This window comes from Cryptomeria japonica, chromosome 5, assembly GCF_030272615.1.
Source record: "Cryptomeria japonica chromosome 5, Sugi_1.0, whole genome shotgun sequence".
In the NCBI taxonomy this organism is placed as follows: domain Eukaryota; kingdom Viridiplantae; phylum Streptophyta; class Pinopsida; order Cupressales; family Cupressaceae; genus Cryptomeria; species Cryptomeria japonica.
In genome coordinates this window covers 508021264-508037751 of record NC_081409.1, presented here as the reverse complement: position 1 = coordinate 508037751, position 16488 = coordinate 508021264, and the positions used below count along the sequence as shown (strand labels likewise).

At 39.5% G+C, this 16488-nt stretch overlaps 1 protein-coding gene across 1 annotated transcript in view; it reads right to left on the bottom strand.

Moving 5' to 3' along the window:
* Positions 1 to 295: 295 nt before the first annotated feature.
* Positions 296 to 16488, bottom strand: part of LOC131064880 ((S)-ureidoglycine aminohydrolase) — a 267040-nt gene continuing 250847 nt past the window's right edge. The window contains exons 12-13 of the mRNA XM_057999204.2: positions 827 to 880; positions 296 to 729 (exon numbers count right to left, since the gene is read on the bottom strand). Of these exons, the coding sequence (XP_057855187.1) occupies positions 648 to 729; positions 827 to 880 (136 nt within the window). The 3' untranslated portion in view covers positions 296 to 647. The remainder of the gene's footprint in view (positions 730 to 826; positions 881 to 16488) is intronic.

Sequence of the window (16488 nt, the reverse complement as noted above, 5' to 3'; positions counted from 1 at the left end):
TTCTATTTCTAAAGTATATTCAATGAGATCCATGGTAAAATGCTGTCTATAAATGCACTGCAAACAAACTCAAGGTCACGGTTATATTCAATATAGGTGCAAATTCTATTAAAAAAGATAAAGTGTTGAGCACAATCAAATAATAATCTTATATAAATTATGATGGTTTATCCGAAATCTCACATTTCATATTATCTAATTTTCTTAAAATTTTAATTATATTTTATTAAAAAAAACCATAAATATAGCTATATCACCATCAAATTTAAGCCTTTTACAGCCCACTACACTGCTGTGGAAGGATGGATATTACTTCAATCATAAAGCTGGCATAAAACTACCATGTAACATAATATTTTTATGATACGAGTTCTTCCATTTGATGGTAAGTGAAAAGGTAAACATTCCAATGTAACAAACCCAATGGAAAGATACCCGTGTCATAAAAGATCTTTTTTGTAATCAAACTACAATGGGTATAAAAAGCAACTAATTTCTGTAGATAACACAGAAACCTTGCATTTGCATATAAATTGTCCCCAAGAAATGCCAAGTAAACGTTATGCACACATGAACTGAATATATAGTAAAATGAGGCCAATTAAAGGAGCCTCATCTGCAATATTTAACTCATGACATCATGAAAACTAGTATGTATAATCCAAAGGATTCCTATTGACATCCTTGTACAACAAATAGCGTGTTCGCGTCTTCCCAAGTGCTGCATACCTGGGCACACGAACAACAATGAGATGCAGGCATTGGAATTATAAATTGCTTCTGATAGACTGGGATTAAAAAAAATGCTTGTTCATAATAATATTACCATTGTGGGACAAATGGTGCCATCCAAACAGCATCACCGGCTTGCACAGGATGCCTGAAATACAATCAGAAGGGAAAAACTTATTCTTTTAGCTTTAAACAGTCTGAAATACAAACTTTAGCATTCAATATTTTGTTAAATATAAGTCCAGGTAAAGTAAAACATTTGACCATTAAATAGATTTATGTCGCTAACTACTGTGTATATCACATAAGCATCAAGCAGATCACTAAAATTCTGACTTGAAGCGGCAAACAATCAAAAAATATTTTCAACAGTTTTACTTTTTTCCAATTAGACAATGAATCTCTAATCGAATCAACATTTCTACCAAATTCTGCAAGTTACGAAGTTGCTGATAAGGAAACAAGCTTTATGTGTTATTTCAATTTTACATAGCCTATACAAGAATTGGGTGTGATGCCCACTATATTGCTACTTGAATGCATGTGTTGTATTTATATGTAAGATTAAACTTGTATAGCTCTTTCAGCTTCATCATTTTCTTTGTAACCTTGGGAATGTAATGGATTTATTGCAAATTTTGGATTCAATGATTTGCTTATTGTAATGTCCCCTTCTCTGCAGTGATTAGTTCAGTGGTCCATTGGCCTATTCTGGAGACCCGTAGGCTATTTGGAAGAGAGAATTAGGGTTTCCAACCTTTGTGGAGTTCTGCACGAGCTTTTTAGGGTTTGTCAGGAGGGAATTCTTCAGTTCTGCTTATGGTTTCCTTTTGGGTTTTCCATGAACTCCAGGGTGGCACAACATGCATTTGATTCTTTGGTGAAGTTAGAACTTACTATTTTTTGTAAGTTAGGGTTTGGCTGTTTGGTTGATGCAGTTCTACTGAGCTTTCCAAGCTCTTTCTCTAGGTGCGAAGATTATGTTTTTCGGAGCAGTATTTCTTGACTTACTATATTAGTAAGTGGTTGTGTTGAGCATTTCTATTTTTAGCAGTCTCAGACAGGGTCCTAACTCAGCTCGCAAAGTTGTCACCTAGGAAAAAGTTCGAACTTTGCCCAGGGAATTTGGGAAAATTAACGCCATGTCTAAGGGAGGCTATGACATGAATTGAAATTGAATTTCAATGGTTTGGGGCACCATTTGCATTTGAATTTCAGAGGGAAAAATCTATAAATATAGGTGCTTGGCCTCTCATTTGGTATCAAATGAATTTGCATTGTTATGCTGCCGAATTGGCAATTGAAAATCTGAGCTTCGAAGTGTGACTTCCTAGCTAAGTCTCAGTTTCGTACTTGCAAGATAGCACCTAGTCGTGTCCATGTATTCCCAGTGCTATTGGTGAGCGAGTTGCAGATTGTGGAGTGTTTTGTTTGAGATTGGAGTGTTTTCTGGTTGCTGGTCGCGAGACTGCTGAAAGTGTGTTTTGCTCATACCTCTTGGCCAAGCGATTCCATCATTCTGGGTACTGGCTCATCCATCCTTCCTACCACTGGCGATGCATCTTGTAAGTTTTTAGCATCTTATTTTGAGTGTGGATTTTTAAATTGTAAATCGAACTTCCTAGGTTAGGCATTAGGTTTAGTAAATGCATTGGGAAGCGTGCAAAATAAATATGGGTGTTTCAATGGCTTTCCTTGGGTTTGTTTTCATTGTAGCGGGTATAACAATTATTTAGAACAGATTTTGGGTGAATTGGGTGAGTAATGAGAGAGTTATGAGCGTTTTAGTGAATCCATAGGTTGTTGGTTTTGCAATTCCAGCCTGCAGATTTTGATGTTAGCAGAAATTTCATATTCTTATTTGGATATTCAGCATTACTCTCTTCTCATATTATCTTGATTATTGTAAGGTTAAGTAGTAGTACAACTAACCAATTCTGGCTTGTAACTCTCACCCCGCTGAAAAGTGGAAGAAGCTGACTTGCCGCCTATTTTCAAGTAAATTGTAATTCAGTCCTCCCACTGCATAAGTGGTCGAGTGATCTATGATTGTAATGGTCCTCCCGCTGCATAAGCGGTTGAGTTGAGATTGTTTTGTAATTTCAGTCCTCCCGCTAAAATATCACGGTTGAGTGATTTGTGCCTTTGTATCTTTCTCTTGGTTGGTTCACCGCCAAGTTTCTTGCATTCCCGCTGGATAAGCGGAAGGGGCTGGCTTGCCGCCCAAGCATTGTATTATTTCCAATTATTTGAAGCTAACGATCCCCTCAACACTATATGCTCTCACCTTCCCACATTGGGCACTTGGTGATCAGAAAGTGGAAGGGTTGCATTTTCCAGCAAGTTTTCAGTTTATGCTTTCTAACCTTAATGGGTTATCTGTTTGTGGATGATTATTATTGGCCTAAAAACAAAACAAAAAATAACTGGGGTATTACACTTATATGCATTAGAGTCATGCATCTTGAATTAATTGTATATTATATTTAAATTGGTAGATTAGAATCGAGACAAATATGATGCTGTCACATGTTGGTTATACCTTGTTTAAATTGCATACGGTTGGTTATTATATCATGTGCTTCGGCTAATCATATTATGCAAGTACACTTGACATATTAATTGATTGTGCAGGTGCAAGGTTTAATCTAACAATGGTTAATTTGAAGGTGGAAACATGATTTGCTTGGCATTGTAAACCTTTCTTACTCCATATGGAATAATAAGATGTGTGATATCAAAGCCTGTGAAACCCTATCCAAATCATGTCCAATTCTGGATCCCCATTTGTATAAGAACAATAGTGTGTCTTCATTCCTTGTGTGTGGTTATTTTGCATGTGCATATTTTTTACTATATATGGAAGTGATTAAAAAACCTAGTCAAATGGTTAAAAAACAAATGATTTATTGCAAAAGAAGTTTGGAATTGAAATCAGGTAACTAAAGATGTTGAAAAATGTTATTTTTACTTTAATTATGCAGAAATAAAGGGGTTCATATGTGTATTTATCTTAGGAATGCTTTTGGATTATTAAAAAGGCAAAAAATATTATATTGGGCATGATAAAGTGAGTTACAAAATATTGAATTCTAACTTTGAAAATATATCTTTATGAGAGATATTAGCTCCTTAGGGAGTTGCTAGTTTGAAAAAGGAGAAAATGATTTTTGTTTTAGGTTTTCTCTTATAAGAAAACAGGAGTTCATTTCTATCGATCTCTTATATTCTTTATCCTTTTTACCTTATGCAAAATTGGAAACAAAGAAAGGTTTGATATTCAAACCCTCGGTTTTGTTTGGCCTTCATTGGGAGAAAGCTTGCTTGGAGTAATATTAGATTGCTTGTTGATTTCTTTTTGGTTTGAAAAAATCTAAAATTGTCTAAACCTTGGTTTTCATTATGAAAATACATGTATTCTTTATGATATTGTTATAGATTTGGGCAAAGATTTGTACGTTTTTATTAATGTACATTAGAAGAATTGGTATATTTGTATGATCATGTTCCCATTTGATGGCAACTACCCTCAGACATATCTACACACAACTCCCACATGATGGAACACACCTATGCTAAGATTTCAGACAACAGCATTAATCTCCAGACTTTCTGTCAAAACAGTGACAAGAATAGAACAGAAAATAACTCAATTCAGTAACTGGTAAATAAACAGAGAAACACAAAGATCATTCCTTTATCAATTCATATGTCCAAACACATTACAAATATACAGAGAATCTCTGCTTACAAATTGACGTTTCATGGCCACTAAGAAAGGCAACTTCACTCATGTAAAAATTTGTAACACAACCTATCGGTCTTTGCCCAGATTTTGGCTTCTTTCTCTCCTTAACATATTCTCCCTTCTTCAACTCACACTCTCATGGCTTTGACTGCTTTCCTCTTGCCGGCTTAATTCCTGCTTACCTCGCCTGTCGCTGTTCTCCCTTGAATGTGCCCGATTATCCTCTTTTATTCTTGTCACTACATCCTTCTCCAATTATCCTTCTACTTGCTATTTTGCTAGTTCACAACTAGCACGTATTCGCCCCAAACAATTTTCTCTTTCCACACAGCCTCGCGCCTTCTATTCGGCTCTCAAACTCGGACTGCTCTTTTTATTCAACCTCTCGCTATTCAGCCAATTCTGGCCTCTTTTGTTACTCACCGGTTATCACCACCCACCTTCCTTCTTACCTTCAGTTTCCTTTTTTGTTTCTCAATCCGTGTCCACCCAATCTACTCAATCTTTCTTGACCATTTCACTACTGTTCTTAACTAATTCTTTTAAACTACTCATTAATCATTCATCTCCCTTTCTACCAAAGACAACTAACTTGTTTTGTCCAACTTCTTGCCCATGTGGTGATAGGATTTGTGACTACCCAAACTGAATCTTGGTTACACAAAGCCAACAAAGCACTAACCAAATAGATTAACACGATGCTCCTGCATCAGACTTCCCAGGCACAAAAGAAAGCATGTGTTCCTGGAGAGTAACAATTCAAAACTACCCTCTTTCATTCTTTTTCTTCTGCTTCTTCCAACATCGCTCTAGCTCATCTACCATATTCATCCAACATTGTTGTCCACATCTCCACTCTACTCTTATGAAGTTATCTCCATTATCTACCATCCTTTCCCAAGCTCTTCTCATCCTTTCATCCACACACAAAACATCATAAACGAATAGATGAAAATTAATGTTTTCCATGTCTTCAAAACCACTCACCCCATAATCTAAATTGTAATATCATCAATATTTACTACCGCTACACTTACCATTTCAGTTTCATACTCAACCTCCTCATCCAACATCTTTTCCAACCACTCTTCCTCCACGGCCAACTGCTACAACAACAAATCATTTCCGGCTTCATTTTCCTTCTCGAGACTCACAACATCCAGATTAAAATCCTTAGATACTATGCCACATCTTGCCTCTATTGCTGCTACAACTTCTTGATTTTCTGCCGCAATCTTCTTTTCCTCATCATTCCTTGTCCCATTGGGATTCATACCTTCTGACTTGCCTATCCACTCTTGCTCTATAATTGCAAATTGTGCCCACAAATCATCTGCATTGTTATGGGTTACTACTTCTCCTTCCAATTCGATCTCTACATCTACTTCTCCAAGAATTCTTTTGACTTCTACTGTCACCCCTAAATCTGCTTCTAGCTTTGCTTTTGCATCTTCTATTTCACTTCTTAATCCCTCATCATCCCTTGTGTTTGCTATATATTCTTGAGTTTTGTTGTTCTTATCTAACCCCTAGTTCATATCCATTTCCAACTTGACTATGTTTATTTTCCTTCTTTTTCTTGTATCTGCTCCTTCTCAACTCTTTTTCATCTACAAGCATCCATAGCTTCATTTCCCATTCACATATGTCATCTTCATTACTTGGTGCCACATCCTTCTCATCTTCTTCCTTTAAACTCTTCCTTCCAACAACTTCATTCAAAGATTCAAAAGCATCTTCATTGTTTAAAAGCTGAAATATTACCTCTTTATCTTCAACACCTTCAACCACCTTTGTCTTTGTTGCGAACTTTTCCACCAAGCCTGCACTACCATTGCCATTCTTTCCTCTAGGATCTTTGCCAAACACAAGACCTCCACAAGTCCCTGTAATTTCTCCAAACTCAACAACTGCTGCAATCTCATGTTTTACTTCTTCATTTTTCGGCCACTAATACCCTTATCTTTTCATCTTCATTTGTTTTTGTCATTCCCTCTATAAGACATGTTCCTGATGCAAATTCTTTCTCTTCACATCTTCCATTTGATTGAAGGGTTTCCTCTTGACCATGCCCAACAACACCACTTTCATCTACTATTGTCCTACACTTAACCAGCCACATCCTGTTTTCCTTAGCCTTGTGCGGATGTCTATTTATTGCTGCCCTTTTCCTCCATATGCCATGATCTGATTTCTACCCAGAAACGTCTTCTCTCTGCTTCCTTGCTTGCCAACTCTCCCAATAATTTGGTTTCCACTTGTTCCTCCTCATATCTTTCATCCCTTGCACCTACTTGTTAGCACACAAACTATCATAAACACCACCTCTAGGCTGCCACTCTTTATTACTCGCCTTGTATTCTCGTTTCCATTGTAATCCTTGCATATCTCTCATATCTTGTACTTGATTGTTGCTAGAAACCCCACCATGAATACCTTGTTCTTTACACTTTCTTATTTTGTTCCTTAACAATCAATTTGTTCTGTCAACTTGGAACTATATACCTATGATTCACCAATTTCCTTCTCTCCTTATTTACCACATTCTTACTTCTACTTGTATGTTCAAAACTAACATTTTCATTACACTCAACACCAAAATCAGCATTGTGACATCTTTTTACCTACTGTCCCAATTTGCTTCCAACATTGGCTTCTTTGTTTACCAACTTTTCCTCTTTGTAGACATCTTGTCTTGCATCTGCAACATCCTTCAATGCATCATGAAACTCTAGGGTTTCTTCAAAGTCTTCTTTATCATGTTGGAATACTTCAACATCATCCTCATCTTTATTTTCAGTCTTTACAATGACCTTTTGCTGCAAACTGTTGCTTTGTATCTTCCTGACATACTACTGCAACTAGTCTCTGTTTCTCGTCTTCATCAGTGTCTAAGGGTCTTCTACTTGCCCATTCTCTTATCAACTCCAAGGTCTTGTTCTTGACCGTCCTTACCAGGTTTCTCATACCTACAAACACATACTTAAACAAACCATTAGCAAATAAAACTGGAAAACAAAATGTCTCCATGAGTGCATCCTGCATGGACACCCTCCTCTCTTCTAGTGCCACTTTCTGCACTTCTTCTTTTCTCATGTTCTCCAAAATGAGAACTTCTTTCACCTCTTCCAATGCATGTTGCTCTCTTGGCAACTTCCTATTGCCCAAACCCCTCGAGGTTTTCCTCACACTTTTGTCTTCTCTTCTCAAGACAGCCATCCTTTGCCTTCTTCTCTTCTCAACAATCAACTTTATAGGCCACTTCAACTTCTTACTCATTGGCCAACACCAAACATATTCCTGGCTTCTTTCTCCAAGCCACTGTTTATTGTCTCTAAATATTTTCCTAACTTTGTCATTTCTCTTTCAAACTCTGCATCTTGTCTTGCCATATTGGCTTTCATCTTGTCTTTTCTTTTGAGACTTTATTCGTTTGTTGCTGCATCTTTCTTTCTCTTGTCCTTGTCTTTGTGATACCTAGGGCTTCTCTTCTTTTACTCTGCCCAGTCTTTTGGTACCTGTTGTGCGTTGCACACGCTCCCTGTCGCCAACAGGGTCCCCCCTTCCCTTTTTTGGGCCTTTCTGTCTTCGCCCTGTTGAATTCCGCGCAGAGCCTCTCGTGTCCTTTAGAGCGAGCATGCGATCAATCCGTGAGACAGCGTTGTTAGCAAAAGAAGCCAATGATTTCATTAGGTCAGTCGAGCCCTCGGGCACGAATTCCAAGAGATTGTTCAAACTTGTGAAATCGCCTTGAATAGGCGTAAGATGATAGAGGTTGGTGAAGCCCGCCAAGCAAAGGACAGCGCGTCTGAAGGTCGCATGAGGACCCAAAGTTGCCATTTTTTGCGTAAGAGCAATGAGATAGATTACATGAGGTTTTGTTTTTACGGAGTTTACAAGATTTGAATGAATGACGATTTCCGCCAGTTGGAGAAGAGGGAGGAGCAAATTTCTTTGCTAAATGCCAAGGTTGACAAACTCGCCCAAGTGCCCAAGCTCGCACTTCTTGAGGGAAAAGTTAAAAAATCGCCAAAATGCCCAGGTGGGGCGAATTTCGGACTTTCAGGCCAAAATGAGAGAAACCTCAAAAAGTCCAAAAATTCACTTAAGTTGACAAAAACCTCAAAAGGTCTGAAAATGCCTTATGTTGACAAAAACCTCAAAAGGTCCAAAAATTCACTTAAGTTGACAAAAACCTCAAAAGGTCCGAAATTTGCTTTAAGTTGACAAAAACTCTAAAAGGTCCAAAAAATGCTTAAAATTGGCAAGAGTGCCAAATGGTCCGAAGTTTGTTTAAAGTTGCCAAAACGTTCAAAAGTCCAAAAAAGATAAAGGCATCCGAAGTTCGCACTTAGGGTAGAAAACAAAGTCTAAGTTTTAAAGGGCCTCCATATCCCCAAAGTCGTGAGCTAGAGGAAAGACGCGAAGAAGCAAGGGTGAATTTTGGCGAAATCACCAAATGGTCCGAAATTCACCATCAATATCAAAATCGCAACGCATAGGGCAAATATAAGGAATTCGAAATCGATAAAATCCTCCCTTCCTCTGAAGATCACAGCGCAGAAAGTGCAGTAAACCTCATAACGCGAAGGCATCTGAAGTTCGCGATCTGGGGGATGAAGCTGCGTGGCATTTGAAGTTCCCTCATTCCGCCGAAGTTAGGGTAAAACCGCATGAGGGTTTAAAAGGTGGAGCCAATTTCGCGCGATTTGCATCAAAATAAAACGCTGACATAAACCCTTCCAAACATTCAAGTTCAGATTGCCATTTCGTCTAAGGTGAAAATCGCTTAGTCTAAAACTTAAAATTGCAAATTCTTTTCGAACAACAACCGCGAAAATTTGAAATAGAAAGATAACCGTTGGAATTCAAAATTGCAGACCCTCCCATTCAAAAATTTGCAGAACTATCCATCCGTTCTTGCACGGCAAATCGGGCAATTTCTCGCCGTCCATTTTCACCAGGTAAGTCCGCTTCGTCTCTCTCGATCATCTGAAACATTTACAAATCGGATAGATGTCTGTGCAAAAAATTGATTAAAATGCTTAGATCTTCAGAATTCGCATTTCTTTACGTTTATAAGGCGTCGTGTAAAGCAGTTGAAATCAGAATTTACCCTTAAGATTTAACCAGAACTTGCATTTTCAAACTTAGGAAAATCTCTCAAGCCTTGTCCATTTTTGAAAATTGATCCTGAAAATGCTTAAATATAAGCCTGCAGTCGAAAGCTTCATAGCTATTTATGCTTAAATCAATCAAGCTCGTAGCTAGCAATATCGCGTTGTTTCCAATTTGATTTTTGGATTAAATCCTTGAATGCTGGCATATTCTTTATCTAACCCACTTTACTTCCCCTTTATCGCCTCGTAATCTGCATCCGGTTGTGCAGGATAAATGCCTAAATCAGCGGCGGAATCATCAAAGATGCCTGCTACAACCGAGACATCGCGAGCATCTAAGCCAGATATTCCTCGCAAGGTCGAAAGGATGAAGTACCAGTATCAAAGAGGGGTATTGAGGGAGTCAAAAGTGTAGAGTGTCTGGGACAATGTCAGTGATACTGACCTAGGCCATATCCATATCCAAGATTTCAGGAGCCGAGTCTTCTCCCCTAATGCCTACGGCAGGCCTAGGCAGATGATGGAAAGTGGCATCGCCCAAGCAGCAGGATTTCCCTCAACAATGCAAAACTATGAGTTAGTAGTAGAGGCCGCCCGACATTAGCAACCAAGTTCCAGATTGGTGCTCCTCGAGAACATGACCCTCGCTAACTTCACTCCTGAGGCCATTGGCGACGCATTCGACATTCCCTTCCCAAACAATCCCACGACCACGACTATAGACGAAGCACAGGGGGCGTATGATATGAATCTTGCCAGATGCAGAACCCTGATCAACAAAGAGTGGTACAAGGAGAGAAGACCTCCAAGCGTCAGAATTGGGAAAAAGACCGCAAGAAGTGGCTTTCACAATGAGCATGGGGATATGGTCACATTGCTCAGCAGGGTTATGGAACTTCCTAAATCCAACTACTGTGAGGAGTGGATGTTTTATTTCACAGAGCAAGTCTTTGCTGGGAAGTCCAAGTTTGACTGGGCCCAGATTATAAGCGACAATATCCACACTCGGCTAATTGAACTCGAGACAAAGAAGTACTTCACTATGACCTCTTATTTGGTCTACATGTTCGCCAAGAACCAGCCACTGCCAGGTTTAATAATGAAAGGAGAAATTGGGAATGGGCCTGGTCAAGTGAAGGTATATGATTGTTACCCACAACTTCATTATTAGGATATAGCTCAGAGAGAAAAGAACAGCCCGGCTTATGCAGTTGGCTAGTATGAGCGCGTCAATGACGCCTTCACAATGCGCTTGGTCAGGCTAATGCAGGGAGGATTACACATAAGGCTCTCGGAGCAAGCTACTATTCTAGTACAGAGATACGGAGCCTGGTTCATCCAAATCCTGAGGTTCTCCTACATCCGGATAGCTGGCTTTGATGGTGCCCCTCTCCGGCTTCCACGGTATCCAACCGACAAGATAGTTCTTATGGAGGTCGCAAGGCAGTCACGTCCGGCCGACATCTTACTCAGAGACAGCAAGCAGGCTGGATTCGCGTTCCCCATGATTATAGGCAACCAGGATGTCCGTCTGAAGACCCCCACCCTAGCAGAGGAATCCTTCGCAGAGTTGGCCTCCTATGGCCTACAAGAGCATATTCCAAGGAAATGCTTTGATCATGATAATCTGGCAAAGAGAGCCTATGGCAGGCGGTACAAAGCAAAGGAAACAGTTGAAGATTATTGGAAAAACTGCTCTGATGACTATGAGGTCCGAAGGCGTGAATATTCTAGGCTAAGTGTGCAGCAGATGAGACTCTATGAATATTGTCGGGTCCCAGATCAACTCACAGATTCAGGAAATTGCCTGCAGGTCTGAGAATTTGAGGCAGTAAGGCATCTTTTGCCAGGCGTCGATTGGTCGCAGGACCCAATTACTGATTTTGAGGCAGTCATGGCAGCCCCAGCAAGATATACAGACCAATGGTTGCATCCACAAATTGAGCGACTAATCCATGAAGGAGTCCAGTTCACCTACCACTTAATGGGTAGCCTCGATTCTCAGTCCTCCGAATCTGAGGGAACTTCCAGTGCACCCAGGGAAGAAATTGAAAAGCGCGAGAAGAGGAAGAAGGCTAAGGCTTGCAGAGGGACTCGGACATCCAAGAGAACAAGAAGGGAGAAGATTCCCATTAGGAGGCCAGAGGTCACTTCATCGTCAAAGGACCCCAGTTCGTCCGACGATGTAGTAGAATTGGATTATATACCTGCTCCTCCTTCCCAGAGTGACATTGATACATTTGGAGCTGATGATCCTCCCGCACCCGACATGTTAGACGCTGAGCTAAGAGCTATTGAATCAGCCGAGCCAGGTAACCAAATTGAGGAAGGAGAGATTCCATCCATTCATGGGATCGAAGTGCATGAACCCACCCAACAGAGTCGCCATGAACTGCTGCTCCATAACACTGCCAAAGATGACTCTACCGTTGAAGGAGAGCAAAAGACAGAGGAGACCCGCGAGCTTGAAAAGATTGAAGAGCTACCATCACACGAAGGCATCAGACAATTGTTCAGTGAAGTAGGAGAAAACTCTGCTGCAAGCAAAGAACTTGACACCTCCTCCACTCCTCCAGTAACAGAACAGCTGCAAATTTGTGGTGAGACGGCTAAAAACATCAAAGAACAGAGTGAAAATTTAACCATAGCATCAGCCCAGACTGTACCTCAGGAATGGTTAATTGCCAGAGCCCAGTGCAAGGCCGCCACCAAACCACCTATCGATTTGGAGGACATCTTCTCACGTATAGATCAAGCTAAAGCCAAGGGGAAGAAAAAGACCAAGGCATATTCCAGGATGACCAAAGATGAGCAAAGGAACCGTATTCTTCACATCGCCACCCCGCCTATAGACAAGCCAGCAGATCAGATCACATTGGCGGATTATAGCATCACAACTGTCCCCATCGGACGAGCCACTAAGGAACAGGAAAAGGAGGAATTCAAGGATTCAGTGCAAAACATACTCAGGCAACTTGAAGAAATAACAGCTGAGAAGGATATGTATCGAGCTCGTGCTGAGCAGGCCGAAGGATACATCGATCAACTCCTGAGACCATTACACAATGCTTCCGAATCCCATATTCCCCCGACAGCATTAGCACAGAGAACCACTACAGAATTTGAAGGAGTGCAAGACACTGCAAGGGCCGTCAAGGAATGGATACAAGGCATCAAAGGAAGGGGAGAACACATCCTTGAGGAAGTAAAAGAGATGGCCCACCATTGAGAGACCACTCTGGTCAAGCTATTAGAGGTAAAGAGGGAATCCCTTAGAATGCATGAGGTGGCTGCCACTACTCTTCCCCTCATGAGAGCTCTCTTTTGGACCCACGTACAGATTCCTGCGTTGTCCACCATCCTAGATCCTTATAACATTAGCACTCTTAAGGAATGGTACTGGACTATCACCATGAAGAATGATACAAGAGAAATCATTGATAAAGAACAAGATGCATGCGAGACAATTCTGAACACCATGCAAGAACTCAGCAAAATGATCCTCCGATCAATGGTCTCGGGATGGCAAAATGCCTTGTCCGATGAAGTAATACAGGCAGACTGGGAGGAAAGACTAAGGACGGATAGGATCACCTATTTCGTTAACGACCTAAGTTTTGCTGGTCAATTCCAGTCAGACATGTTGTGCTTCGAGCGTAATCGTTCCAGCTGGAAGGATGGTTTGAAGCCAGTACCTCGAAGGCATGCAATATAAAATTCGTCATCCTCCTATGCCTCCATTCAGTCTGCTATTCCAATTATGCATCAGGTTCCAAGAATATGTTCGTGAGGAACGTACAGCAGGTCAGGACCTTTGGCGAGAATATTTGCATGGTAAAGATAAGTTCTTGGAAAAGGAATCTACAAATGGAAAAGAGAAAGTGCTTTCCTAGAAAGTGCTTTTTCCTTTTAAAATCTTGAAAGTGCACTTTTTGGCCAAAGGGTCATGTTTGACTTCCAAGTCAACTAAATGTAAAACTTTATGTGTGCACCTTTTGGATTATTTTTGGATAAGTTTTAGTTATCCTTTTTGGGTAGTTATTACTCCCTTTGGGGTGGTTGTTGATATTTGCCTCCCATTTATGGGTATGGGCAGCCATGTTTATAGATGAATCTGGGCCACTTGTTTAGATTAAATCCTGGCCATTCATCCATTTTTGAAGCCTATAAAAGGGACTAGTTTTCCCTCATTTTGTAAGAAGTTCTTGGATTGTTGTTGAAGCTCTGGCGAAATTTACAGGATTTAATACAAAGTTAAGACTGTTTCAAGCTTCCTTGTGAGGTTTCCTTGTGAGTGCATGGTCTCCTTCATTAATTTAGAATTTTTCAGTTATGCTTCTTTCCTTTATATAGCATTTTCTAAGTAAACATCTGATAGAATCCTCGCTGTTCATACCATTTGGGAATTGCTGATTCTTCCTTCTGCATGGTTAATCTGACCCTTTCACATGCTTAGTTCGGTTGTTGAATGCTCACTGAATGAATGTCAAAATTCTGATGTTGTAGTTAATAACATGAAAATCCAATTTCCCCTTGAAGATCGCACTAGATTGATGCAAGTATTGTGCTTAAATGGCTGGTAATGCTTAATTTAGTTATTTGGAGGTGTCCGTCTATTTACTGAATCTGCTATCTTAGTTAAAATTTATATTTTTTGTAGCTCTCTCTCTCTCCCTATCCTTCCCCTTTTCCTTTTTTTTTATCAAGAGAATCCGTAGTTCTATTGAAAACAGTATCAACTCAACTTAAACCATTTGATAAGTAAGACCATTGAAGTTTTGGGGAACTCATCCAGCAATTACCTATCCTACCATAAGTCCCCTTGTGTTTCCAACGAAAAAACACATCAAACCATTGAGCAATCCCACAGTCAAGACCTAACAAACGAAACCTTGAGGTTGTCCCCTTTGATCAAACGAAGAAAATAACAATAGGGATTTCCTTATCTCAAGAGAGGATAGGATACTCAGTTAGTTTATTCTATTCTGCGTTGGCCGTATGGAGTTTAAAGCAATGCGATTTCAGACACGTCAACAATACCCAATTTGCAACACACATAACTTTCCAAGAATTTATGAACGTCAAACTGTTCATACATTCAATAATCATACCCAATTTCCTTGCCCAGATCTTTTGGGCTTTGATACCAAATGATGGCAACTACCCTCACATATCTGCACACAGCTCCCACATGATGGCACACACCCATACACCTATGCTATGATTTCAAACAACAATTTTCTCCAGACTTTCTGTCAAAACAGTGACAAAAATAGAACAAAAAATAACTAAATTCAGTAACAAAACATATTGGGCGCCAGGAACTCCATGTAAACCAGTAAATAAATAGAGAAACACAAAGATCATTCCTTTATCAATTCATATGTCAAAATACATTACAAATATGCAAAGAATCTCTGCTTACAAATTGACATTTCATGGCCACTAAGAAAGGCAACTTCACTCATGTAAAAATCTGCAACACAACCTATCGGTCTTTGCCCGGATTTTAGCTTCTCTCTCCCGAACTTATTCTCCCTTCTTCAACTCACACGCTCACGGCTCTAACTGCTTTCCTCTTACCGGCTTAATTCCTTCTTACCTCGCCTGTCGCTGTTCTCCCTTGAATGTGCCCAATTATCCTCTTTTATTCCTGTCATTATATCCTTCTCCAATTATCCTTCTACTCGCTATTTTGCTAGTTCACAACCAGCACGTACTCACTAGTTATCACTACCCACCTTCCTTCATACCGTCGGTTTCCTTTTTTATTTCTCAATCCGTTGTCCTCCCAAACTGCTCAATCTTTCCTGACTATTTCACTACCGTTCATAATTAATTCTTTTCAACTACTCATTAATCATTCATCTCCCTTTCTACCAAAGGCAACGAACTTGTTTTGTCCAACTTCCTGCCCAAGTGGCGACAGGATCTGTGACTACCCAAGTTGAATCTTGGCTACACAAAGCCAACAAAGCACTAACCAAATAGATTAACACGATGCTCCTGCATCACCATTTTATTTGGTGATTTGTGTTGGCTTTTTGTTTATTGTTGTTTGATTATAGTTAAATGAAAGAATCTATTGTGTTTTGCAATTCCTAGAATAATAAATTTGTCCCAAAACTACTCAAATTTGTCCCAAAACTAAACCAAAATTTATCCAAGAATTTTTTTATAGTATAAGTATGTTCTCCTTGTCCTTGTGATAAAAAGGCTATAGTTAGATTTTGGAATTTGTGAACTTCAATTCTAAAGAAATTATTATGGTTCTTTAATGGAGATTTTGGAATTTGTATGGTTCTTTGGAAAAGGTGAAAAGTGCAATTTTTGAGTTTTGAATCTTCTTGAATTATGTTAGTAGTGGAGAAATAAATAGCAAGTGGTAGTAAAATTGATTATGTGAAATTGGGTGTGCATGTTCTTAAACACAAATTCGTCCCATCTTATGGGTCATTTGTAAAAGTGAAATTCTGGATTGTTTAGGTATTGAGGATATCCATAGGAGCCTTAAGAGTGGCTTAATTCACCTAAAATCTTGGGCAGAGTTTAGTGCAAGCACTAATTACGTTTATGGATAAAATTGAACAAAGCAAAACAATGAATGCAAATTTTGACAAAGCATTTTACATAACAAGGGATACTGAATCATGCAAGCATTGAACAAAAACTTGGCACAAATGTCTACTAAATATGTATTACATAATGAGAAACATACATTGATTGGGCTTACCATAAGACCTTCTCTGTCTTTTTAACTTCCTATCTTGGTCTTGAAGAACAAGGGGGAAAACCACTCGAGTCTTTTCTATCTTCTTTCTTGATAAATTGGATTTATTATTTCCAATTGTATTGAGAAACCACCTTGCTTATTATGTGTGTTTGAGG